At 45.3% G+C, this 25,390-nt stretch overlaps 1 protein-coding gene across 2 annotated transcripts in view; it reads right to left on the bottom strand.

Annotated features, from left to right (window-relative positions):
- Nucleotides 1-2,127: 2,127 nt before the first annotated feature.
- The window catches only part of COPZ2 (COPI coat complex subunit zeta 2), a 46,829-nt gene continuing 23,566 nt past the window's right edge, over nucleotides 2,128-25,390 (bottom strand). For both annotated transcript variants that reach the window (XM_044299940.1, XM_044299941.1), the window contains exons 5-8: nucleotides 18,475-18,530; nucleotides 16,495-16,572; nucleotides 9,011-9,062; nucleotides 2,128-3,100 (exon numbers count right to left, since the gene is read on the bottom strand). In XM_044299940.1, coding sequence (XP_044155875.1) covers nucleotides 3,005-3,100; nucleotides 9,011-9,062; nucleotides 16,495-16,572; nucleotides 18,475-18,530 — 282 coding nt within the window. In that variant the 3' untranslated portion in view covers nucleotides 2,128-3,004. The remainder of the gene's footprint in view (nucleotides 3,101-9,010; nucleotides 9,063-16,494; nucleotides 16,573-18,474; nucleotides 18,531-25,390) is intronic.

The following is a 25,390-nucleotide window of genomic DNA, read 5'->3' as shown; positions in this document are numbered from 1 at the left end:
ACAAACTGTTGGGGGGAAGGGGAGGGGGGGTTGTTGTGTTTCTTGTATTCATACCCATGTCAGTCTTATAAGCTGTATCTGTATCATCTTGCATTTTATGATGCTCTCTTTTGTACTGACTGTTACGTTGCAAAACTTAATAAAAAAGATTGTTTAAAAAAATAAAAGAAATTATAATTCCTCAGCCCCTCCACCATACAGTCCCATGTAAATAACACTATTTCCCTCCCTCCACCATAGAGTCCCATGTAAATAACACCACCCCCTCTCCAGCCACCATCAACCTACAGTCCCATGTAAATAACATCACATCCTCTCTCCAGCCCCCTCCAATATATAGTCACATGTAAATAACATCCCTCTCTGTCTACAGCCCCCCAATATACAGTCCCATGTAAATAACACCAAACCCTCGCCCCCTTCCCAGCCTCCTCCAACATACAGTCCCATTTAAATAACATCACTCCCTCCCCCAGCTACCATCAATATACAGTCCCATGTAAATAACATCACTCCCTCCCACAGCCGCCTTCAACATACAGTCCCATGTAAATAACATCACCCCCTCCCACAGCCGCCTTCAACATACAGCCTCATGTAAATGACCTCACTCCCTCCCCCAGCCACCATCAATATACAGTTCCATGTAAATAACATCTCTCCCTCCCCCAGCCACCATCAATATACAGTCCCATTTAAATAACATCCCTCCCTTCAGCCCTAACAGCCCATTTAAAAGTCCCAGTTAAATAACCACAACTCCCAGCATTGCTCTGCCTCTACCTTCACTTACCTCTCCTCATGTAGCAGACATCACCACAGCTTGTTCCCCAGGACTTCTCCTCTTGACTGTGGGCCTCTCCTGCACTGGTCACATGATGGTAACATCATCGCAGGTCCTTCTCAACCCCTGCCTTCTGCACTGATCACGTGACCTGTCATGTCATCACAGGTCCCAGGCCCCGAAAGTTTTAGCCTAGCAACGCCCCTGCATGCCAGTCCTCAGTGCCCAGGCTTCAGATATGAGGACCACCCCTTCCAACCACCCTCAGTATGACAGGGCAGGGGCGACCAGTATCTGGCAGCAGGCTGGTGGCTGTGTTTATTTGCATGGTAGGGCACTGGTACGGCAGGCATTGCCCAGCTGCTGAGCTGATCGTTTAGCACACTCTGCTGTGAAGAGGCAGCACTATCTCCTGGGGTCAGAGGGTCTTATGCTCATGCTGTTATGATGGGCAGAGAAGGGTTAATAACATACTAGTTATGTCCTCTTGTCTTCAGAGTTGATGGGTGTGAGCTGGGATTATATTGGCTGCAGAGCTGACATTTTTACAGCTGTACTGATAGGATATAGTGCATAGGTTTATGCCCTTCTTTGGCTGCAGAGCTGACTCTCCCTCTCCATGTCTGTGCCTATATTGATGGGAATGACAATATATAGCCCTCCCTTGGCTGCGGAGCTAACACTCTGCCTTTCCATGCCTGTGACTATATTGATGGGTATGATAGTATATAGATGGCATCCTTATGCATATATTGGATTAAAATGTATTTTCTCGTGAGATTTTAGTTCCGCCATTGGTCATGGTGGACGTGCAGGGGTCTGATAGTGTTAGGAAACGGTATTGAGGGTGGGGGGGACCCAAATGGAACTCTTGCACCAGGGCCCATGAATGAGCCTATAGCTATGCCCCTGTACTGTAGTGCACATATGGGCCCCGTTCACACCCAGTTAACTGAATTAGTGTTCTTTTGTGGAGCTGCATATTGTTATATCCATCTCTGATTACTTACATTAGCAGACATGCTCCATTCAAGAATTAGAGCTGTCCAGATGGCTGCAGAATTTAAAAACTGCCATGGCTGTCCATTCTCAGCCCACCATAGACTGGCCTAATAGGCCTCTAACCACAATCTGCTGAATATTTTCCATTTAAATGGTATACTTTTTATAGGGTTAATAATGTTTAAATTGTTCCAATATGTATACTGTTGTACTATAGCCATATATGGCTTTTATAGGGTTAATATTAAGTAGTTCCCATACTAAACACTAGATGGCAGTAGAGGACTATGAATGAATAGACACTGAGGGGGGAAAAAAAAAAACACACACACTCGGAAAAACTGAGTTTGATGGAAGTATTTATATATTGCATTATCACATTATAGCTGCTCTTGCGTATGTGATTGGATCTACAGAACACTAAACAAAATGATGCAGATAAATCTATTAAATGAATAATAAATCAAATGCAATATATGATTATATATACACACACAATATATATATAGTTACAGTTCCAGCAGTCAAGCTTCTGCCGATCATGGTTATCTAATTCATGTCATAACATTTTTAAGCAGAAAAATGATTATATAAATTGTACGTTGTAAATAACTGTATTAAAAAAAGAAAGATACATAACTGAATAATGCATTCAGATAAGTGTGTGACCTTGTGATATATAATTTCCAAACTTCATGATGAGAGCAGTTGTGACAGCGCAAAAATAAGCCTCACGTACAAAATTACAGCTATGGCACATTGCGCAGCCATATAGACCAAATGTGGAAGAAAGATGAAAAGGCCACATGTATAACAAAAAAAAACACACCCAAAATATGCAGAAAATGTACCAAATGTGTCAGTTGTTGGTTCATATTTTGTGATGAAGTGAATAAAATTTGATGCATATTGTTCATATTTTGGGTCTATTTTGTTCTACATGTGGCCTTCTTTCTTCTACACATTTGTGCATACCGCATGATTAGCACCCCGCTTCCTATATTTTGCAGTGCCCACCTCCATTATTAATATTAGTCATATAGATAAAAGGCCGGAGAAGTTGCTAACAGGAACCAATCAGAACTGATTGTTTTCTATGGGGGACACTTCGACATGATACTTTTTTATATATGAGGCACATGGTTTCTTAGTTAGTGTGTGTGTGGACAGTGAAATGACTCCTCGCGTCATCATTCTGGGGTCAATAATGTCGATCAATCACTCTAATGCCGTTCTCTTCTGGCATTCCCTTTGCTCATTGCTACCTGTGATGTAATCAAACAGCACGAAGCCGAATGCTTGTTCTGACACCATCTGTAATAAAGCAATCAATTATGTAAGAAATAGAAAGTTTGGGTGGCATTAGTTAAGCCCTGAACGCCAAAATTCTGGCTTAAAAAAGTTGCAGTCTCACATTGGACAAATGTTCAAATATTTATCTAAAATCCCTGCTGTCCAGAAGTGTGGTCTATAGGAAAAAAGTGTGGCTTCTTTAGTAAAAATGGAAGATTACAATGCTGATGTGGTGTCATTTGTTACTACTTTTAGTAATTATCAGCAATGTTAATAAAGGCTATGGACACCTTCAGGGAATTGTTTAATTATTGCATTTTAATCACTTTGGCTAAAAATAATTTCTTCAATTGGTCTTTATAAAAAAAATTCTGCATCTTTTGTGATACCTGTGGTTAAAAGTCAGTGTATTTGCAGACTGTCCCTCCTGGGTTTCATCAGCTCATGTGAAGCCTTATCTCTGATCTCCTGACCTCAAAAAAACTAGTTATAGATAAACTCAAACTGATAAGAATATGGCTTAGGTCTCATGCACACAACCATATATTTGGTCCTATCTGCTTTTTTTTAGGGAGGGAACGCAGAGCCACTATTTTCTATGGGGCTGCAAAAATCAGGCAGAACGCAAATAAGGTAGAACATGTCCTATTCTCATCTGTTTTGCGGACAAGAATAGACATTTTTACAATAATGCGGGAGGGGAAAATGCAGGAAACATGGCCGGTATCTGTGTTCTGCAGATCTTCCTTTTGTGGACGTCAAAACACATACGGTCATGTGCATGTGGCCTAAAATGAGTATTTATGGAGTCAGGAGATCAGAGTTAGGCCTCATGCACACGACAGTTTTTTTTCACGGCCCGCAAAAACGGGGTCCGTAGGTCCGTGATCCATGACCGTTTTTTCGTCCGTGGGTCTTCCTTGATTTTTGGAGGATCCACGGACATGAAAAAAAAGTCGTTTTGGTGTCCGCTTGGCCGTGCGGAGCCAAACGGATCCGTCCTGAATTACAATGCAAGTCAATGGGGACGGATCCGTTTGACGTTGACACAATATGGTGCAATTGCAAACGGATCCGTCCCCATTGACTTTCAATGTAAAGTCAGGAGTCCCTTTACTTTCACACTTGCGTTCATATAATGCAGACGGTGGCTCCGTTCAGAGCGGATCTGTCTGCATTATATTGTTAAAACATTTCTAAGTGTGAAAGTAGCCTCAGACGGATCCGTCCAGACTTTACATTGAAAGTCAATGGGGGACGGATCCGTTTGAAAATTGAGCCACAGTGTGTCATCTTCAAACGGATCCGTCCCCATTGACTTACATTGTAAGTCTGGACGGATCCGCTTGCCTCCGCACGGCCAGGCGGACACCCGAACATAACTTGAAGCGTCCCCATCACCATGGGAATGCCTCTATGTTAGAATATACTGTCGGATATGAGCTACATCGTGAAACTCAGATCCGACAGTATATTCTAACACAGAGGCGTTCCCATGGTGATGGGGACGCTTGAGGTTAGAATATACTAAAAAACTGTGTACATGACTGCCCCCTGCTGCCTGGCAGCACCCGATCTCTTACAGGGGGCCGTGATCAGCACAATTAACTCCTCAGGTGCCGCACCTGAAGGGGTTAATTGTACTATCATATCCCCCTGTAAGAGATCAGGGCTGCCAGGCAGCAGGGGGCAGACCCCCGCCCCCCTCCCCAGTTTGAATATCATTGGTGGCCAGTGCGGCCCCCCCCCCCCTCCCTCCCTCTATTGTAATAAATCGTTGGTGGCACAGTGTGCGCCCCCCATCGCCCCCCCTCCCTCCCTCTATTGTAATAAATCGTTGGTGGCACAGTGTGCGCCCCCATCGCCCCCCCCTTCCCTCCCTCTATTGTAATAAATCGTTGGTGGCACAGTGTGCGCCCCCCATCGGCCCCCTCCCTCCCTCTATTGTAATAAATCGTTGGTGGCACAGTGTGCGCCCCCCATCGCCCCCCCCCCTCCCTCTATTGTAATAAATCGTTGGTGGCACAGTGTGCGCCCCCCATCGGCCCCCCTTCCTCTATAGCAGTAACAACATTGGTGGCCAGTGTGCGGCCTCCCCCCCCCCCCCCCCCCGATCATTGGTGGCAGCGTAGTTCCGATCGGAGTCCCAGTTTAATCGCTGGGGCTCCGATCGGTAACCATGGCAACCAGGAAGCTACTGCAGCCCTGGTTGCCATGGTTACTTAGCAATAGTACAATAGTAGAAGATTCATACTTGCCTGCTTGCTGCTGCGATGTCTGTGACCGGCCGGGAGCTCCTCCTACTGGTAAGTGACAGTTCATTTAGCAATGCGCCGCACAGACCTGTCACTTACCAGTAGGTGGAGCTCCCGGCCGGACACGAACATCGCAGCAGCAAGCAGGTAACTATGAATCTTCTACTATTGTACTATTGCTAAGCAACCATGGCAACCAGGACTGCAGTAGCGTCCTGGTTGCCATGGTTACCGATCGGAGCCCCAGCGATTAACCTGGGACTCCGATCGGAACTCCGCTGCCACCAATGATCGGGAAGGGGGAGGGGGGGGGAGATGGGAGGCCGCACACTGGCCACCAATGTTGTTACTGCTATAGAGGGAGGGGGGCCGATGGGGGCGCACACTGTGCCACCAACAATTTATTACAATAGAGGGAGGGGGGGCCGATGGGGGGCACACACTGTGCCACCAACGATTTATTACAATAGAGGGAGGAAGGGGGGGGCCCGATGGGGGGCGCACACTGGCCACCAAGCTATTATTACAATAGAGGGAGGGAGGGGGGGGGGCCGCACTGGCCACCAATGATATTCAAACTGGGGAGGGGGGGGTCTGCCCCCTGCTGCCTGGCAGCCCTGATCTCTTACAGGGGGATATGATAGTACAATTAACCCCTTCATGTGCCGCACCTGAAGGGGTTAATTGTGCTGATCATGGCCCCCTGTAAGAGATCGGGTGCTGCCAGGCAGCTGGGGGCAGTCTTGTACACAGTTTGTAGTGTATTCTAACTAGAAGCGTCCCCATCACCATGGGAACGCCTCTGTGTTAGAATATACTGTCGGATATGAGTTTTCACGAAGTGAAAACTTAGATCTGAAAAAGCTTTTATGCAGACGGATCCTCGGATCCGTCTGTATGAAAGCAACCTACGGCCACGGATCACGGACATGGATGCCAATCTTGTGTGCATCAGTGTTCTTTCACGGACCCATTGACTTGAATGGGTCCGTGAACCGTTGTCCATCAAAAAAATAGGACAGGTCATATTTTTTTGACGGACAGGATACACGGATCACGGCCTCGGCTGCAAAACGGTGCATTTTCCGATTTTTCCACGGACCCATTGAAAGTCAATGGGTCCGCAAAAAAAAACCTGAAAACGGAACAACGGCCACGGATGCACACAACGGTCGTGTGCATGAGGCCTTAAGGCTTAATATGAGCTGTCAGCTCAGAACTCAGGAATGTCAGCAAATACACTGATTTTTAACCACATGTATCACAAAAACTGCAGATTTTTTTTAAATAAAGACCAATTGAAAAAATTATTTTTAGCCCAAAATGAGTAAATACAATCATTAAAAAATTGCCTTGAAGGCGTCCATAGGCTTTAAAAGGGGTTCCAAGACTTTTATACTGATGACTTATGCTCTGGAATAGATCGGCGGGGGGGGGAGGGGGGGGGGGCGACACCCAGGACCCCCGACAATTAGCGGTTTGAGAAGGCACAGGTGCTCGCAGTAGTGCCACGATCTTCTCGCAGCTTAGCCTAGGCTGAGCAATGGAAAAGATATTGATGACCTATTCAGAGGATAGGACATCGGTAGAAAAGTCTCAGAAAACCCCCTTAAAGAGGACCTTTCATCAATATAATTTTATTTAAATGACCCCCCTACCTAATAGTCCGGCATCCACTGATGTTCCCCCTTTTTTTTTTTTTTCAAATCGACCCCCGAATCTTGAAATAACAGCCTTTTTCTTCTGCTGCAGCGTCTGTCAATCAGACGCTTTTTTGTAGGGGGCGTTGCTCAAGTCTTTTCTTTGCTATTCTCCTTGGCTGAGAGCGCAGCCAATCGCAGCGCTCTCTCTCAGCCAGGGAGAAGGAGCTCAAGTTCTCGCGAGAATCGCGAGAACTTGAGCTTCCTAACATCCGGTTCCAGCGCCATCTTGGATTCCCCTGACGAGGATCGCGGCGGGTGAGGAAGCAGCGCAACGAGCGGCAGGGTAAGTATTAGAATATACCCCTAGACATCGAGCAAAAGGGGTATATTCTAATACTTACCCTGCCGCTCGTTGCGCTGCTTCCTCACCCGCCGCGATCCTCGTCAGGGGAATCCAAGATGGCGCTGGAACCGGATGTTAGGAAGCTCAAGTTCTCGCGATTCTCGCGAGAACTTGAGCTCCTTCTCCCTGGCTGAGAGAGAGCGCTGCGATTGGCTGCGCTCTCAGCCAAGGAGAATAGAAAAGAAAAGACTTGAGCAACGCCCCCTACAAAAAAGCGTCTGATTGACAGACGCTGCAGCAGAAGAAAAAGGCTGTTATTTCAAGATTCGGGGGTCGATTTGAAAAAAAAAAATAAGGGGGAACATCAGTGGATGCCGGACTATTAGGTAGGGGGGTCATTTAAATAAAATTATATTGATGAAAGGTCCTCTTTAAGGCCTCTTTCACACTACCGTTTTTTTTTTCCATTTTGCGGTCCGTTTTTTGCGTTCCGTATACGGTCCGTATACGGAACCATTCATTTCAATGGTTCCGCAAAAAAACGGAATGTGTTCCGTATGCATTCCGTTTCCGTATTTCCGTTCCGTGGAAAAGATAGAACATGTCCTATATTTGGCCGCAAATCACGGTCCGTGGCTCCATTCAAGTCAATGGGTCCGCAAAAAAAACAGAACACATACGGAAATGCATCCGTATGTCTTCCGTATCCGTTCTGTTTTTTGCGGAACCATCAATTGAAAATTTTATGCCCAGCCCAATTTTTTCTATGTAATTACTGTATACTGTATATGCCATACGGAAAAACGGAACGGAACAACGGAACGGAAACGGAACCACAACGGAAGCAAAAAACGGAACAACGGATCCGTGAAAAACGGAACGCAAAACACTGAATTCAACATACTGTAGTGTGAAAGAGGCCTAAGGCTGTAATGTACCATTGCTGCAGCCATACGCAAACAAAACCCTGCCCATAGCCGCACAATTTTTAGGTAGTATGACAGACTACAGCATGAAGTCAAACTACATCACCTGAGCCAGGGTTTTGCCTCCAAAATGTCTTTTTCTGGGGCACACTCTTAAGGAAGCCGTTTTGGAGGCAAAACCCTGGATCGGGCGGGAGAGTTTGGGATCCCAAATGTAATCTTTTAAACTTTTATATAATATGCATTACTGTCTCAGCATGTCATTTAACTGGAGTGTCATGTGAAATGGTCACCACTGCGAAAGACTGGACAAGAGACTTGGGACTAAAGTGTTGGACCTGTGTCTAGTTGTCTACCATGCACCACTTGACACCCACTCAGTATTGAAGGTGATAAGTGAAACCCTGTGGAAAACTGCCTTATTGTATGCCTGGCGTACTGTATGTAGTCTGGGAGGTTTTCTTTGGATTAAAGTCTTTTCCTTGGTTTTAGCTTGGTTTCAGCTCCGCTGGAAAACACAACTGTGCTAACCAATCCAAGACTTTGTGAAGTAGAATGATATTCAATACTGCTCTATTTCACACATCATAAGTCTGTAAGCTTGAAGTGTGAAAGGTCTAAGCCTTAACAATTTACAGTCCTGTGCATGTGATTAACGCCCCACAGATTAACATCCATGCCTTAATATGCAGGATGAATATGCTTGGCTGAGAGAAAAACAATGTCACATCAGACACTGCCAAGTACATAAGGACACTTATTACCTTGAAGTTGAATCTTTGAATGACTTGCTGAGATTCACACTCCAAAATGACACTGAAAGACAAGATTCATTAATGGTTAAACTGATCTACAGGATGGGGCAGGTCTAACATTCACTGTGATATCACGTCACACATGCATGTTATTCCATTCAAACAGGGGAACACAGGCCTCCATTTTAGTGATCAGTGGGGGCCCCAGAGGTCAGACACTTGGGACAACCTCATTACTTTTAAAGATAAGGATTGCTACTGTATAATCTAATGACACAAAGTATTTTCCAGGTTACAGATATGAAAGACCTGTGTCACGGATCAGCAGATGTGAACCCACTGTGCCACTGACTAGCAATACTCTGGAGGGGAGTAACTAAGCAACTACCTGGATTTCACTAGAGCCTCAGATGGTGAGGATAGGCTTGACCGTCGGTAATTGCAAGGGGCTACTCCAGAGCATAAACCAGTCAGTGGCAGATGGTCCAGACAGTACAGACGTGGTCAGACAGGCAGGGTCGTTACCAGGAGCAACAAGACAGGAACCGGAGGAAGAGGCAGAGACGTAGCCAGTATAAGCAGTGTCAAGGTTAAATGGAAGTTGTGGAGCGGAATCCACATAAGTAATACCAACCGCACAGGCAGAGTCCAGAGCTACAGACGTGGACAAAATTGTTGGTACCCTTTGGTCAATGAAAGAAAAAGTCACAATGGTCACAGAAATAACTTTAATCTGACAAAAGTAATAATAAATTAAAATTCTATAAATGTTAACCAATGAAAGTCAGACATTGTTTTTCAACCATGCTTCAACAGAATTATGTAAAAAAATAAACTCATGAAACAGGCATGGACAAAAATGATGGTACCCCTAGAAAACACAGAACATAATGTGACCAAAGGGACATGTTAATTCAAGGTGTGTCCACTAATTAGCATCACAGGTGTCTACAACCTTGTAATCAGCCATTGGGCCTATATATATGGCTCCAGGTAATCACTGTGTTGTTTGGTGATATGGTGTGTACCACACTCGACATGGACCAGAGGAAGCAAAGGAAAGAGCTGTCTCAAGAGATCAGAAAGAAAATTATAGACAAGCATGTTAAAGGTAAAGGCTATAAGACCATCTCCAAGCAACTAGATGTTCCTGTGAGTACAGTTGCACATATTATTCATAAGTTTAAGATCCATGGGACTGTAGCCAACCTCCCTGGACGTGGCCGCAGGAGGAAAATTGATGACAAATCTAAGAGACGGATAATCCGAATGGTAACAAAAGAGCCTAGAAAGACTTCTAAAGAGATTCAAGGTGAACTTCATGCTCAAGGAACATCAGTGTCAGATCGCACCATCCGTCGTTGTTTGAGCCAAAGTGGACTACATGGGAGACGACCAAGGAGGACACCATTGTTGAAAACGAATCATAAAAAAGCAAGACTGGAATATGCCAAACTACATGTTGACAAGCCACAAAGCTTCTGGGAGAATGTCCTGTGGACAGATGAGACAAAAATCGAAGTTTTTGCCAAGGCACATCAGCTGTATGTTCACAGACGAAAAAATGAAGCATATCAAGAAAAGAACACTGTCCCTACTGTGAAACATGGAGGAGGCTCTGTTATGTTCTGGGGCTGCTTTGCTGCGTCTGGCACAGGGTGTCTTGAATCTGTGCAGGGTACAATGAAATCTCAAGACTATCAAGGAATTCTAGAGAGAAATGTACTAGCCAGTGTCAGAAAGCTTGGTCTCAGTCGCAGGTCATGGGTCTTGCAACAGGACAATGACCCAAAACACACCGCTAAAAACACCCAAGAATGGCTAAGAGGAAAAAATTGGACTATTCTAAAGTGGCCTTCTATGAGCCCTGACCTCAATCCTATTGAGCATCTTTGGAAGGAGCTGAAACATGCAGTCTGGAAAAGGCACCCTTCAAACCGGACACAACTGGAGCAGTTTGCTCATGAGGAGTGGGCCAAAATACCTGCTGAGAGGTGCAGATGTCTCATTGACAGTTACAGGAAGCGTTTGATTGCAGTGATTGCCTCAAAAGGTTGCGCAACAAAATATTAAGTTAGGGGTACCATCATTTTTGTCCATGCCTGTTTCATGAGTTTATTTTTTTACATAATTCTGTTGAAGCATGGTTGAAAAACAATGTCTGACTTTCATTGGTTAACATTTATAGAATTTTAATTTATTATTACTTTTGTCAGATTAAAGTTATTTCTGTGACCATTGTGACTTTTTCTTTCATTGACCAAAGGGTACCAACAATTTTGTCCACGTCTGTACAGTAGAGGCTGGAAGTAGAGATCACAGCGCCGGGACCACAGTGATGAGTGGGGGAACAGCACCGCACAGAGGTAGCTGTTACAACCTGACCTCAAAATAGGTCATCAATATTGAATCGATGGAGGGTCTGACATCGGGGACCCCGGCCGATCGGCTGTTTCGGGCAGCCACCAGCAGCAGGATATCACGGCCTATGGTGTATGCCGTGACACTGTTGCCACACTTGCGGTTGCCCGCGGCAATGTGTTGCTGTGAGAGCATGTGTTGGCAGTGTCTTGGCCTTCTGGGTGATTGCCATGACATGGTTGCCACGCATGCTGTTGCCGGTGGTAACGTGTTTGGTATGCTTGTGTGTGCTCTTCCCCTTTAAGTTGTAGCCTCCCTCTGTCTGGTGCTGTAAGGGTTAACTCCCTGACTGGGTGTGGTCACTTGGCTTATATCTTCTGTGGTTTCCTGGCTGGAGTCAGTGGTACTTCAGCTGTGGTTGGTGCTGGAGCTCTGCTCCAGTCCAGGGTGTGCAATCTGTCCAGTGAGGGCCACCCTTGTGGTGATCAATGTTATCGCGGTGTCTCCTTCCCTTCCTGTCCCTATTTGTATGGAGTGGGTTAAGTTCAGGGTGTTTGTATGTCTAGTTTGGCGTTACATGTCTGGTGGTGTTTGGTGTCATGTTTGCTAGACATTCCCCTGTCTTATGTTTATTGCACTATGGGTGTCTTGGGTCCTGTGTGGTTTGTGGTGGTGCTGTGTCCTTTTAATGTTGGTGTGGACAGCAGCACTGTTGCACAGGTTCCAGTCACTGTGTCTGTGGCAGGTATGTGTGTTATGGGTGTCGCTTACCGTCCATCTCCATATGCTGTATGTGTTCCCCTCTCCTTGCAGCCTGGCCCCAGATAGAGACTCCTGTTCCTCCATGACTGGGATGAACAGGTCGTCTCTTCCCTGCTCCTTGGTGAGGGATTACCAGGGCGACTTAGGGTCTCTAGGAATCCTGAGTATGAGTCATCCTACCATCGGGGTCCGCTCATACAGTGAGGAGTCAGGGAGAGGATTAGGGACGCTGTAGGAGGTGACCTGCTCCCTTATTACTCCTTTTGGCCAGGCTGATCCCCTTTTATCCTTTGACACTGCACGGTGGGGGGTTTCCCCCACTCCCCACCGTGACACAGGAAGTATACAGTGAACGGAGCTGGAAGCAGAATCTACTGTGTAGTGGCCATGCCAGGGTGCTGCAGCTCCGCTCCCATTCAAGTAAAAAAATAATTATGCAACATGTGCATGGATTTCTGCAAGCCCCATTCAGATGAAAGGGACAGAAACAATAATTTCACTGACAGATATGCAGAGTGTGAATGCACTCTAACAATTATGTTCTCTGCAAGATTAATTTCTGAAGCATACAGAAAATCTTGCCAACCGGCAAACATTGTGGATTCTGCCTTTGAAGCCACTCTAAATACAAATGAGTGCATTGCTTAAATGGGTTTAATGACTTTTTTTTCATACTGACAGGTCATCAGTATCTAATCAGTGGGCATCCAACACCCGATGCCCCGCCGATCAGCTGATTGAGAAGGCTGCGGTGCTCCTGTGAGTGCTGCGTCCTTCTCACAGCGTACTCTAGGCCATGTTCATTGGTCACATGATCTACGAGCGGCTCAGGTCTATTCAAGTTAAAGAGGCTTAGCTGCAATGCCAAGCACAGCCGTCGCTTTTCTTGGTAAGCTTGGTATCCATGGTCTCCTCAACCAGCTGATCGGTAAGGGGTCCTGGGTGTCAAAACCCCATTGATCAGCTACTGATGACCTATCCTGAGGATACTTCATCAGTATGAAAAAGTAAAAAAAAAAAAAATGTAAAGTCTATGGTCACCTTTGGGGGCATTTTTTACTTAAATACATGTATTTTTGTCCCAAAATTATTTTTGCACTTGTGTTTTATTCAAGATTTGTCTAATGCAGCCTGCATGTATTCTCAGATGTGCTCTCTGGTGGCTCAGTCTGCTTTCTGCTCTCCTGAATGCTCATCAACGTTTCTACAGACAGATAAACAAGGAGTGCTCTGGAGAGCAGACAAAGCTTTCTAACATCTCGGTCTTTTGAGCTTGTCTTTATAGGTTTCACACTGAACAGGACTGAGCAGCCTGCAATTTAGGAGAATACCTGCAGACTGAAGACAAACCTCTTAAAAGTTTTAATAAACTGCAAAAATTTTGAGGAGTTGTCCAGGATGCTGGTAAAACAATAGAAACAACTTCCCTTACCTTCCAGACCCCCCTCTGATTCAGTGCTGCTCTGTCCTCTTCCCCGGGTTGCAGAAGAACATCCCATATACCACTGCAGCCAATCGCTGGCTTTCATAGTGTACGGTACGAGACCACAGAGGTCAGTGACTGGCTGTAGCAGTGTATGGGACATCACCCCACTGCAGCATGATGTAGAGGACAGAGTGGTACAATTTATTCATTTTAACAGCTTTCTGACAGGTTAGATCTGTAATTCTACAATATAACAACTTGGACAAGCTAAAAATGCTGTGCGTGCATTTCAGTAAAACAAAATGGCCCCAAAAGGTGTCTTCTAATGTTTATTTCGTATTCATTTAGGACTATCAGGAATAACAGGAAGGCCTGTATGGATGAATTCAAATTTTAAAAAAATTAACGACATGATATCTCTGAAGTTGTTTCTAGGATTTCTTCAAAGCCAGTTCAGAAAGTGGAGGCAACAATTCTGGAGAGAGTCCAAAACAAGACCAGCTCTAGATCACAATACTTTACTAATTCATGAAGGCACTTACTAGAAATATTTCACTAAATTAAAAGTTATCATGCTGTTAAGTGCCATGCTTTTAAGGCTATTGTACTAACTGCTTGGGGTAAGACAAAGATTTGCCTGCAACCAAAACATCAATGCAATGCAATTTGTCAAATGGATATAGTTCAATTTAAAAGGAAATGCTAACTTTATATTTCTTTCATGAGATAGATCCCCGTTTGCAGCATGTGCCCATGGCCAGGACGGCTGCTGTAGACTATTCATAATTACCACATGATGTATCTATTGATTATATGGGTTGTAGTCCAGTGCAATTAAAGCTATAGCTGGTGCATGGAACCTCAATAATTTTATACCCAATGGATTTGGAGATGCTTTAGGCCGCAGATAAAAAAATGAATATTGATTTATCTATCAGCATGTATCATAATGCTTTGATCTTTATTAAAGGGGTATTCTCTGTTTGTTGTGACAATGTATCCCCTGTCCACAGAATAGGGCAAATCTATTAGATCAGTGTGGGCCTCAGCCTATTGGGACTCACCCATATGACTGGAGCTGTAGGTTGAGCATGTGCACTGCTGCTCTTCCCACTCCATGGAAGATCTGGAGAAGCAGCTATTTCCAGATATCCCTTAGAGATGAATGGAGTGGCAGTGTGCATGCCAGATATGCAGCTTTGTTCATTCAGGTGGGTCCTGAGGGGTACAGGGTCACCGTCCTAGTGATCGGTGGGAGTCCAAGCGGTAGATTCTAATCTATTAGTTATCCCCTCCAATCCAGTGGGTAGGGGATAACTTGCCACAACTAGAATACTTCTTTAATGGTCTTCATTTGATGTTACAGACTGATAGGGTGGTCTTACATTTTCTGACTGGACCCCTTATACACCTAATTTATATGTCTAGTTCTCTCTCAACATAGGGGAGATTACTCCAGCTAGGCTTCCTTCACATATAGTTTTTTTGGAAGTTCTTTTGCAGTTTTTTTGCTCACACGTTTTTTTTCCTATAGAGACGTCTATGAAAAAAAAAAACGTGGAAAAAAATACCATACCCAGAGCATGCTACATTTATTTAAAAAAAACATACATAATGCTTCCATAAAGCCACATATAAAAATACACTGTGATGCAAGTAATTGCCGCAAAGAAATGCTGATGTTTTTGCATAAAAGGTTGTTTGAAACCACCATAGCAAGCACGTCTCTTAACCCCTTCAGGACACAGCCTTATTAAGACGTCTGCGAGCAGCTGCCACTAGTGGAAGCATATTGCTTATGCATTTATATTACTATCATTGAAGTCATTGGAAGCTGTACAAATATGTATGCAGCGAGTGCCCCCTTGTGGTGGCTCTATAGATCCACAATTGTAGACTTTAAAGGATTTTTCCAGTATTTAGATATTGAAGGCCTATCCCCAGGATAGGTAATCAATATAAGATTAGTGAGTGTCCAAAATCCAGCGCCACAACTGCTGAGCTGTTTGGGGCAACCAGTGGTAGCGGAAACCTCACGGTGGACTGAGCTAAAAGCACAAGGTTCCTTCCACTATGTAGTAGCCATGCCAGCTCCCGTTCAAGTGGATGGGAGCTGAGTTGTAGTACACCGGTGCTAGAAATTACACAATGGATGGAGCCTTCTGTCCACTGCAGTTTCTGACTGTTGCCTGAAACAACGGATTGGTAGGGCGCCAGGTTTCGAACGCCCACTGATCTGAAAAAATGACCTAGCCTGAGGATAGGCTATCCGTATCTAAATACTAGAAAAGATCTGTGGAGGGGCACTGTTCATGAGGGGCAACTTTGCTTTCTCTTGTATTTTGGTGGGGCTTTGCTGGCACTGTTTATCAGGGGTCACTTGGCTGGCACTGTGGTTTATGCCAACATTCTAATTTAATTGAACCTCTTGGTGCCGCAGCCATTTTTTTTTTTTTTTTTTTGTTGTTGTATTTTTTCATACTTCCCCTCCAAAACTTTAAAGAGGTTTTCAGAGACTCTTATACTGATGACCTATCCTCAAGATAGATGATCAATATCTGACTGGTAGGGGTCCAATTCCTGGAACCTGTACCGATTGGCTGCTTGAAGAGGTTGTGACCTCTACCTAGGTCAGTGATGTCACATTCATCGCTCACAGGGCCTAGTTGCAGAGTCCCATTTTGGGCTGCAATACCAAGCACAGCCACTATACAATGTACGGTGCTGTGCTTGGTGAGCTGTGAGGAGGCTGTAGTGGTTGCCACATTTGATTGGCTTGGGTGGGTACCGGGAGTCAGACCCCACTGATCAGATATTAATGACCTATCCTGAGGAGCCCTTTCAGAGCTGTATTTGTGAGTGGGGTTTATGTAGAAAACTAATTTTCATTGTGTCTCAAGCCTTGTTCAAAAATTATTCTTAAAAGTAGGCAAGTATATCTTACCCCTGATCAATTATTTCATCAAGTATCAGAAAAACTGTGTCCATATTCTCCAACAGTGAATTTCTGTCCACATGTTTCCTGTAGATAAAAAAAATGTGTCAAATTAATGACTTTGACAGGCCATCAGCTCAAAACAGAACATTTAAAGGGTTCTTGAGTTTTAAGTCATGCATGACAACTCTCCCGAAATGTCTGGGGGGCCCTCAAAAAAAGGAGAGACTCCCACTCCTAGAATCCCTGAAGAGTTAAGTTAGTTAATATTCCAGGTTCAGTAAAAGCATGGAGACACCAGCTGGAAAGCAGCCCTCCATAAACTTTAACTATACTCCAGGATGCTACACCATCAGACTTAGCCCTGGCCTCCAAATGCATATTGAAGAGTGATGCTGGGTTGATCTACTTTACAAAAAGGGGCATATTAATGCCCATAAAAAATTGCCATGCACAGCACCCTCTGCACCTCCTGGAAGCCAAATTTTAAAAGTTGGCAAATATGTTTTAAGTAAATAACACAACTTTCTCACACATAATGATGAATAAAATTGCATACAATTCCAGCCTTCATGTTTCAAATCTGCAGCATGTCAAGTTATGCTGCACATTTCCACGAATTTCACCCTTTTTAAAGGGGTTGTCTCATCATGGACAATGGAGGCATATCGCTAGGATATGCCTCCATTGTTTTATAAGTGTGGGTCCCACCGCTGGAACCCGCACCTATATCGAGAACGGAGCCCCGCAAGGTGGTGGCTGGAGGACTCCGGTCCGGCCACCACCAAGCCGGTTCCCCATAGAAGTGAATGGGAGCGTACTGCGCATGCGCAGTGCACCCTCCTTCACTTGCGGGGCTTCGTTCTCAATATAGGATAATATATCCTAGCGATATGCCCCCATTGTCCATGATGAGACAACCCCTTTAATCCATTGGTAAAATTTGCGGTAATTCCGCAGCAAAAAGTATAGGTTAATAGGGTTACCTCTACCAACCCCAAGTGACATAGTGGAAAGGCTGCAAAAGAGGAATGCACAGAAATGAGAACCAGAAGATTATGATATTCCTGGACTTCATATATGACATACGGATTAAAGGGGTACAGGATATGACATAAAAGTCTGACCGGGGCAGGACCCAACTCTGGGACCCACTCCCATCAAGAATAGGGTCCGAGTGTGAACAGAGAGCAAGCTGCGCATGTGTGGTGTCCTCTCCATTCACTGCTATGGGACTTCTAGAAACAGTCGTGTGAAAGTGGTTTGGCTATTGGCAGAAGTCCCATGGCAGTGAATGGAGAGCAAGAAGCACATGCACAATAAATGTACACATGGGAATAGCATTATAAGGGCCAGTCCACACGACGGATAAAAAAAAAAAAACAAGCTTAAAAAATTGGGGCAGAATCCATGTGTTGTTTTTTTTACGTGTCTTTTTTTTTTAACCAGTTCACTTCAATACAAAGCTGAATTTTCAGCTTCAGGTTTTTGAAGCAGAACTTACATGGAGCTTTTTTTCAGCTTCCTATTTATTTCAATGGAAATTCAGCGCTGATTCTGCCCAAATAGAGGGCGCACCTCGTTTTTGTTCCACGTGTAAAAAAAATCAAAAAGTGTTGCTTCCCATTGAAACAAATGGGAGGTTGTTTTAAGGCGTTTTTTATTAGCTGATTTTGAGGCAAAAATGCTCCAAAATCAGCGCCTAAAAACTCAGTGTGAACTGGCCCTAAGACATATAATAAACATTTTTTCTTGCAAATCTTCAGCTTACATTCAGGGTATGGCCATACGATCAGGTTTCCTGATGCAGTTTTGGAAGCCAAAACCAGGAATGAATTCAGAGAAGTCGTATCTGTTCTTTATATTTTTCTCTCTTTTTATGATCCACTCCTGATTTTGGCTTCCAAAACTGCATCAGGAAACCTGACCGTGTGGCCGTACCCTTATAAATTTAGTCTATGTCCATGTACTCATGTATGTTCTACTCACCGCAGTATATGGCATAGGCTTTCACATAGACAGGTCAGTGCAGAGAGAAGCATAAGCTGAAGACAGAGACAGTAATTATTGTGTTGACCCATCTAATGATAATCATATCAGTTGTAAGAGTCATACATTATCCGTGCAGAGATTAGCACGTGTTTCTATTAGGACCATACATTTCTTGGAGGAAGATTACATTACATGGCGGTCTACTCATGTGCAATGAACCTGTGATAGTCCATGGCCTAAAGTAGTGACGAGCGGCCACAACCCCCTATTTCCCACATGCTTTGGCAATACTAATGTATAATTTTAGACCTGCCAATAAAGCAGATGATTGATTGATTGATATGAGATAGATGATAGATAGATATCTCGTAGATATATAGATAGGAACTGTTTGCTGCAGTAATGGAACTTTAATATGAAACAGGGTGAACACTATTCTAGAGTGGATCTCCTTCCCTCTCATGTTTTTTTCATACGGAAAGCAAATGTAACAGGTGTCCTTTAAACAATGGAAAGTTTGTCATTTTCGTGGTCAGATCTTTCTAACATATGATTGTCTCTGCAAATCAAACTGTTTAACCACAAACAGCTGTCACCATTTCATGTCATCATGGAGTAAAAAGCATCTCACCATGGTGCACAATCCCATTTGGCAGCGTCACCCACGTCCTCTGGCACCAGAATACCATGATTCACACTGAGCGTGGATTAAATAACTATATAATGGAGGTGTTTGTATAACTGCACGGATTTCCCACAAGGAATTGATATCCACAGCTAAAATTATCCTTCTTGGCCGGGTCACTAAAATGAATTGTACATCAGCAGCAACATGCAATACTCTTCAACCACTGCAGCCTTCACTGATCCTTAGAATGAAGGGACGAAGAGCTGCAGCCCCTGTACAGGTTCTCCTGCAGCTTGGGTACTCCTTGTCACTGGCTCCACTCACATTTTGTATCTTCCCCCTTTGTATTCGGGAATGAGAGAGTTGGAGAGTGTAAAAGTATATAGGAGAATTGAAAACCTGTGGTTTTGCATAAGGACCAAGGGAGGTAGTGATCAGGCATGTAGAAGAGCAGAGGAAGGTGCTGTCTGACCCACTGGGTGCTGAGGAAGAAATGCTATGCTGAATGATATGTCACAGACTCTTATAGCCCCAAAATGGTCCCACCCCCCAAACCTACCATATACTCCCACTGTGGATGTGTCCCCACCCCCCAATCCTAACCAATTATTTCCCACTTGCTTTGGCAATTCAAAAATGTATTTAGTCTTGTCAATAAAGCTGATTTGAATTGAATGCTCTGACATAGCAGAGTGGAGAAGGAGCTCGCTAGAACACTGGTAAGTTAGAGAAGGAATAGCAGGAGTCTAACACAAAAGATGGCTAGCACACAGAAGGGCTGGGACAGTAGTAGTCTAGGAAGCCAGAGAGCTGAGGAGTAGTCTGGAACACAGGAGGGCTGTGATCTGGCACACAGTAGGATGGGGTAGGAGTGATCTGGAACACAAGAGAGCTGAGGAAGGAGTGATCTGGAACACAGGAGGGCTGAGGAAGGAGTGATCTAGAACACAGTAGTGTATGGGGAGGGGGCTCGTCTGCACTGGGTTCATGCAGTGAGCGGATGGACACAAGGCGCAATTCACAACCCAGTTGAGGATACAAAGTATTTTTTATTTTTTGATTAGCAAAGACGACGCGTTTCGGGGTACGCAGACCCCTTTATCAAGTCTAAAATGATCAACACAAAATTTGATGATGTAATATGTATAAAAATACAATTGAAAATGAAAATGAATGTAAATATATAAAAATATATAAAAATATGAATGGACGGATCCATAAGTATAAATGGACGAATCAATGGGTAAAATAATTTTGTTTGGTTAAAACAAAGACGAGAAAATTGTATATGCATAAATATAAGCTTGCGTATAAAATGATATAATAATAAGGGATAAATGAATAATACATATATGCAAACGGATATGAATTTCTTCAAATTTGAGCAGGTGTATGTGTGTGTGGTGCTGGGTGATTCTATTTGGTTGTATGGTCTGAGTTTCGACTAGGGATGATCGATGCGTGGAAAAAGAGTTTTTTCAAAAGACAAATGTGTTTCTGAGTGTGTATGTGAGTGTGAGTATGTCATGTAAGAGATACTGTGTATGGGTCATATATTATAATAAGTACCTGTATCCTTGTCACCATAGGCTAATTGGAGGTCACTCTTGTTGGAGATCCCTTATTTGGGGGGTGTATGGCGGTCCGCACTGCTGTGATGGGTGATAAAGTAATGTTTTGTGGGGTGGCGTTTATATATTGAGATGGAAGGGACAGAATCAGAAAGAGGTTCCTGTACAGAAAGGGGTTAATGAGAGCTAACATCTCAACCACTTCAATCGAATACCTGGATCTACTCCTATTCCCCTGCAATGAAAATATCCAAACCAAAACCTTCTTTAAAAAAGTAGACGGAAACTACTATCTGGACTTTAGGAGCGCGCACTACAGAAAATGGAAGAACAACATTCCATACAGCCAATTTAAACGCATAAGGAGGAACTGTTCTACCAAAGAGGACTTCATTACCCAAAGTAAGATCCTACAGAACAGATTTATGAACAAAGGATACCCGAGTAAGATCGTTGAGAACGCTTTCTCCCGGGCAAACAACCTAAGCCAAGACGAATGCCTGATGATCAAAACCAAACCAAAAGAAACAGAAACTACAAATCCATACAAAACATCACTGATCACCACCTACAACACTAACCACGAAACTTTAAGGAAGATCCCGATGAAGCACTGGCACATTTTAACGAATGATCCATACCTCAAACCCAACATACCACAGAGACCACAAATCACATTCAGAAAAGCAAAGTCGCTAAAAAACATCCTGGCCCCAAGCAAACTGAAAAAGAAAAAAACTGCCTCATTCAATACTATTAGTGGGACCCCTGCCCCTGTTGGCAGCTTCAGATGTGGCCACACCCTATGTAAATGCTGTACCAACATTTCTAACAAAACACAGACCTTCAGGAGCAAAACTACTGGCGAAGACTTCAAAATAAAGAATTTCATCAACTGTGCAACATCATATGTGATTTACTTATTGGAGTGCGATTGCGGTTTACAGTACGTTGGCAGGACAATCCAGGCCCTAAGGGAACGCATCAACAAACATAGATCCAACATCACCAAGGGATACCTAAAACATAGCGTCTCCAGACACTTCCTGGCTACTCACAACCAGGACCCCTCCAAACTATCTATCACCCCCATAGAACACATTGAGGCCCATTGTCCAGACAGATACGTGAAATGTTTTGGATATTCAAGCTCCACACACTTGAACCCAATGGACTAAACGAGAGCATAGAAAACCAGTGTTTTTAGCACCCGCGCTGTCATGTTCCACCCCGCCCCCCTCTTCTCCAGATCCAAACTCTAACACACCAGGACACTCGGTCTGACCCCAGGACCCATCATCCCGCTGACACTCGGCCCCTCATCCAACTTCCTTCCCAGCGGGACCCTCCATCCGGACTTCCAGTCCACTCTGCACACTGCCCCCCTACACCAACCAACTGGTCCGCGTCCCCATCCCATTTCCAGTCACCCCAACACCTCCAGGCAACACCCAATACACTCATCACACCACACATTTCATCCACATCCACACCGGTATACCTCCCCTTCATGCCCCACACACCCCCACTCTCCCCTCCATACCCAACAGCACCAACCACCACCCCCAGCCATCCTCCTAACACAAGTCCCCTCCCACCACTCCAGAACCCCCCAAACCGAGCCAGTCCCCCTTCATTGGCTAGCTCACACCATTCATCCACCCTCTGCCAAACATCGCAACAGCAGTCACCACTGCATCCGCCGCCCACTCAGCATCACCAGCTATGGGACCCCCCCCCCGCTGACACTCGGCCCCTCATCCAACTTCCTTCCCAGCGGGACCCTCCATCCGGACTTCCAGTCCACTCTGCACACTGCCCCCCTACACCAACCAACTGGTCCGCGTCCCCATCCCATTTCCAGTCACCCCAACACCTCCAGGCAACACCCAATACACTCATCACACCACACATTTCATCCACATCCACACCGGTATACCTCCCCTTCATGCCCCACACACCCCCACTCTCCCCTCCATACCCAACAGCACCAACCACCACCCCCAGCCATCCTCCTAACACAAGTCCCCTCCCACCACTCCAGAACCCCCCAAACCGAGCCAGTCCCCCTTCATTGGCTAGCTCACACCATTCATCCACCCTCTGCCAAACATCGCAACAGCAGTCACCACTGCATCCGCCGCCCACTCAGCATCACCAGCTATGGGACCGCCCCCCCATCACGCTCCCCTCTGGCTGCCCAGTCACACTAGCTCCAATCCCGATCCCCCCTCCAAGACATATACACACCCCAACATCGGCATCCACCATCCCCTCACACGGCACGCCAAATACCCATTCCTTAGTCCGGACAACCCGACCGCGTCCCTAGCAACATGCCCCGCTCCGCCCATGTCCTCCACGCCCGCCCCCACCATCGGCTCCCATGGACCTCAGCCACACCCCCTCCAGCCCGCTGCTGCACCGCAACGCCGCCCCGCCCACCACCATAACACATACCCAGGCACTCAGGTCCGGCTCCCCACCACGCCCACTGCTCCGCCCACTGTGCTAGGTCCCGCCGCCAGCATCGGCACCCATCACCACCAGCCACTCCTCCGCCCGCATCGTCACACCCAGCCTCCTCCTCCACCACCAGGGACCACCGCCCACCCTCACTCTCTCCAGACCGGCTCCCCACCACGCCCGCCCCTTCTCCACCCACCGTGCTAAGTCCCGCCCCCCGCTCCGGTGAACACAGCCCTTTCTCCACCAACAGTGATCACCGCCTACCCCCTGACCACCCACGCCCCGGCCACACCCCCGCCCTCATAACCCCTGGATAGAGCGCGCTTCTGCACACCACTGGCTACACGTGAGGACACTCACCGGCCGCATCAACAAGGTAACCACTGCTATCCCCCACATCCTAAACACACCATTGTCCACTGCCACTGCCCATTGCCTATTGCATACCTGCCAGCCATTCACATCCCCCAGCAAATAATTCCCACCTGAAACATCAAACAAACCATGCAACACAGCCCAACCAGTAGAATCACTTTCTCTCATTAACCCTTTACTGCACAGGAACTTCTTGCTTATCCTGTCCCTTACATCTCTATATAAAACGCCACCGCCATCCAGCAACCACTGCTATCCCCCACATCCCATACATACCATCACTGCTCATCGCTCACTGCCTAGTGCCTATTGCATTCTGCATCATGCCCGGATCCATGCCTTATATCACTCACAGTGACTCTCCCCATACCTGCCACCCATCCACGTCCCCCAGCAACTAATCAAAAAGCACAACAACCTGAACCATTAAACCAACCATGAAACATAACCCAACCAGTAGAATTACATTCTCTCATTAACCCCTTTCTGTACAGGAACCTCTTGCTGATTCTGTCCCTCCCATCTCAATATATAAACGCCACCCCACTAAACATTACCTTATCACCCATCACAGCAGTGCGGACCGCCATACACTCCCCAAATAAGGGATCTCCAACAAGAGTGACCTCCAATTAGCCTACGGTGACAAGGATACAGGTACTTATTATAATATATGACCCATACACAGTATCTCTTACATGACATACTCACACTCACATACACACTCAGAAACACATTTGTCTTTTGAAAAAACTCTTTTTCCACGCATCGATCATCCCTAGTCGAAACTCAGACCATACAACCAAATAGAATCACCCAGCACCACACACACATACACCTGCTCAAATTTGAAGAAATTCATATCCGTTTGCATATATGTATTATTCATTTATCCCTTATTATTATATCATTTTATACGCTTTATACGCAAGCTTATTTTTATGCATATACAATTTTCTCGTCTTTGTTTTAACCAAACAAAATTATTTTACCCATTGATTCGTCCATTTATACTTATGGATCCGTCCATTCATATTTTTATATATTTTTATATATTTACATTCATTTTCATTTTTAATTGTATTTTTATACATATTACATCATCAAATTTTGTGTTGATCTTTTTAGACTTGATAAAGGGGTCTGCGTACCCCGAAACGCGTCGTCTTTGCTAATCAAAAAATAAAAAATACTTTGTATCCTCAACTGGGTTGTGAATTGCGCCTTGTGTCCATCCGCTCACTGCATGAACCCAGTGCAGACGAGCCCCCTTGCCATACACCACAATTCGCACCAAAGTGGCGGCTTGGCTCCCGCCCATGGTCAACTTGGACGTCAATCGGCTGCACCAACCCACATCACCCCACGATTTTACCTCCACCAGAACTGTACTACCAAAAGTACAATCTAACCAAGGTGAGTAGCAACCACTCACCCTGGCTAGGAACAAATAACAACATTTCTTGTCAACCACCACCTATGAGCGCCTTCTCCCCTTTTCTTTTTGGCCATTTAATCACTAGAACACAGTAGGATGGGGGAAGGAGTGATTTGGCACACAGTAGGATGGGGGAAGGAGTCATCTGGCACACAGTAGGATGAGGGAAGGAGTGATCTGGCACACAGTAGGACGAGGGAAGGTGTGATCTGGCACACAGTAGGACAGAGGGAAGGAGTGATCTGGCACACAGGAGGAGAAAGGAAAGAGTGATCTGGCACACAGTTGGACGAGGGAAGGAGTGATCTGGCACACAGTAGGACGAGGGAAGGAGTGATCTGGCACACAGTAGGACGAGGGAAGGAGTGATCTAGCACACAGTAGGACGAGGGAAGGTGTGATCTGGCACACAGTAGCACAGAGGGAAGGAGT

This window comes from Bufo gargarizans, chromosome 6, assembly GCF_014858855.1.
Source record: "Bufo gargarizans isolate SCDJY-AF-19 chromosome 6, ASM1485885v1, whole genome shotgun sequence".
Taxonomy (NCBI): Eukaryota; Metazoa; Chordata; class Amphibia; order Anura; family Bufonidae; genus Bufo; species Bufo gargarizans.
The sequence above is the reverse complement of the archived record's forward strand: the minus strand, read 5'-3'. Positions and strand labels throughout refer to the sequence as shown.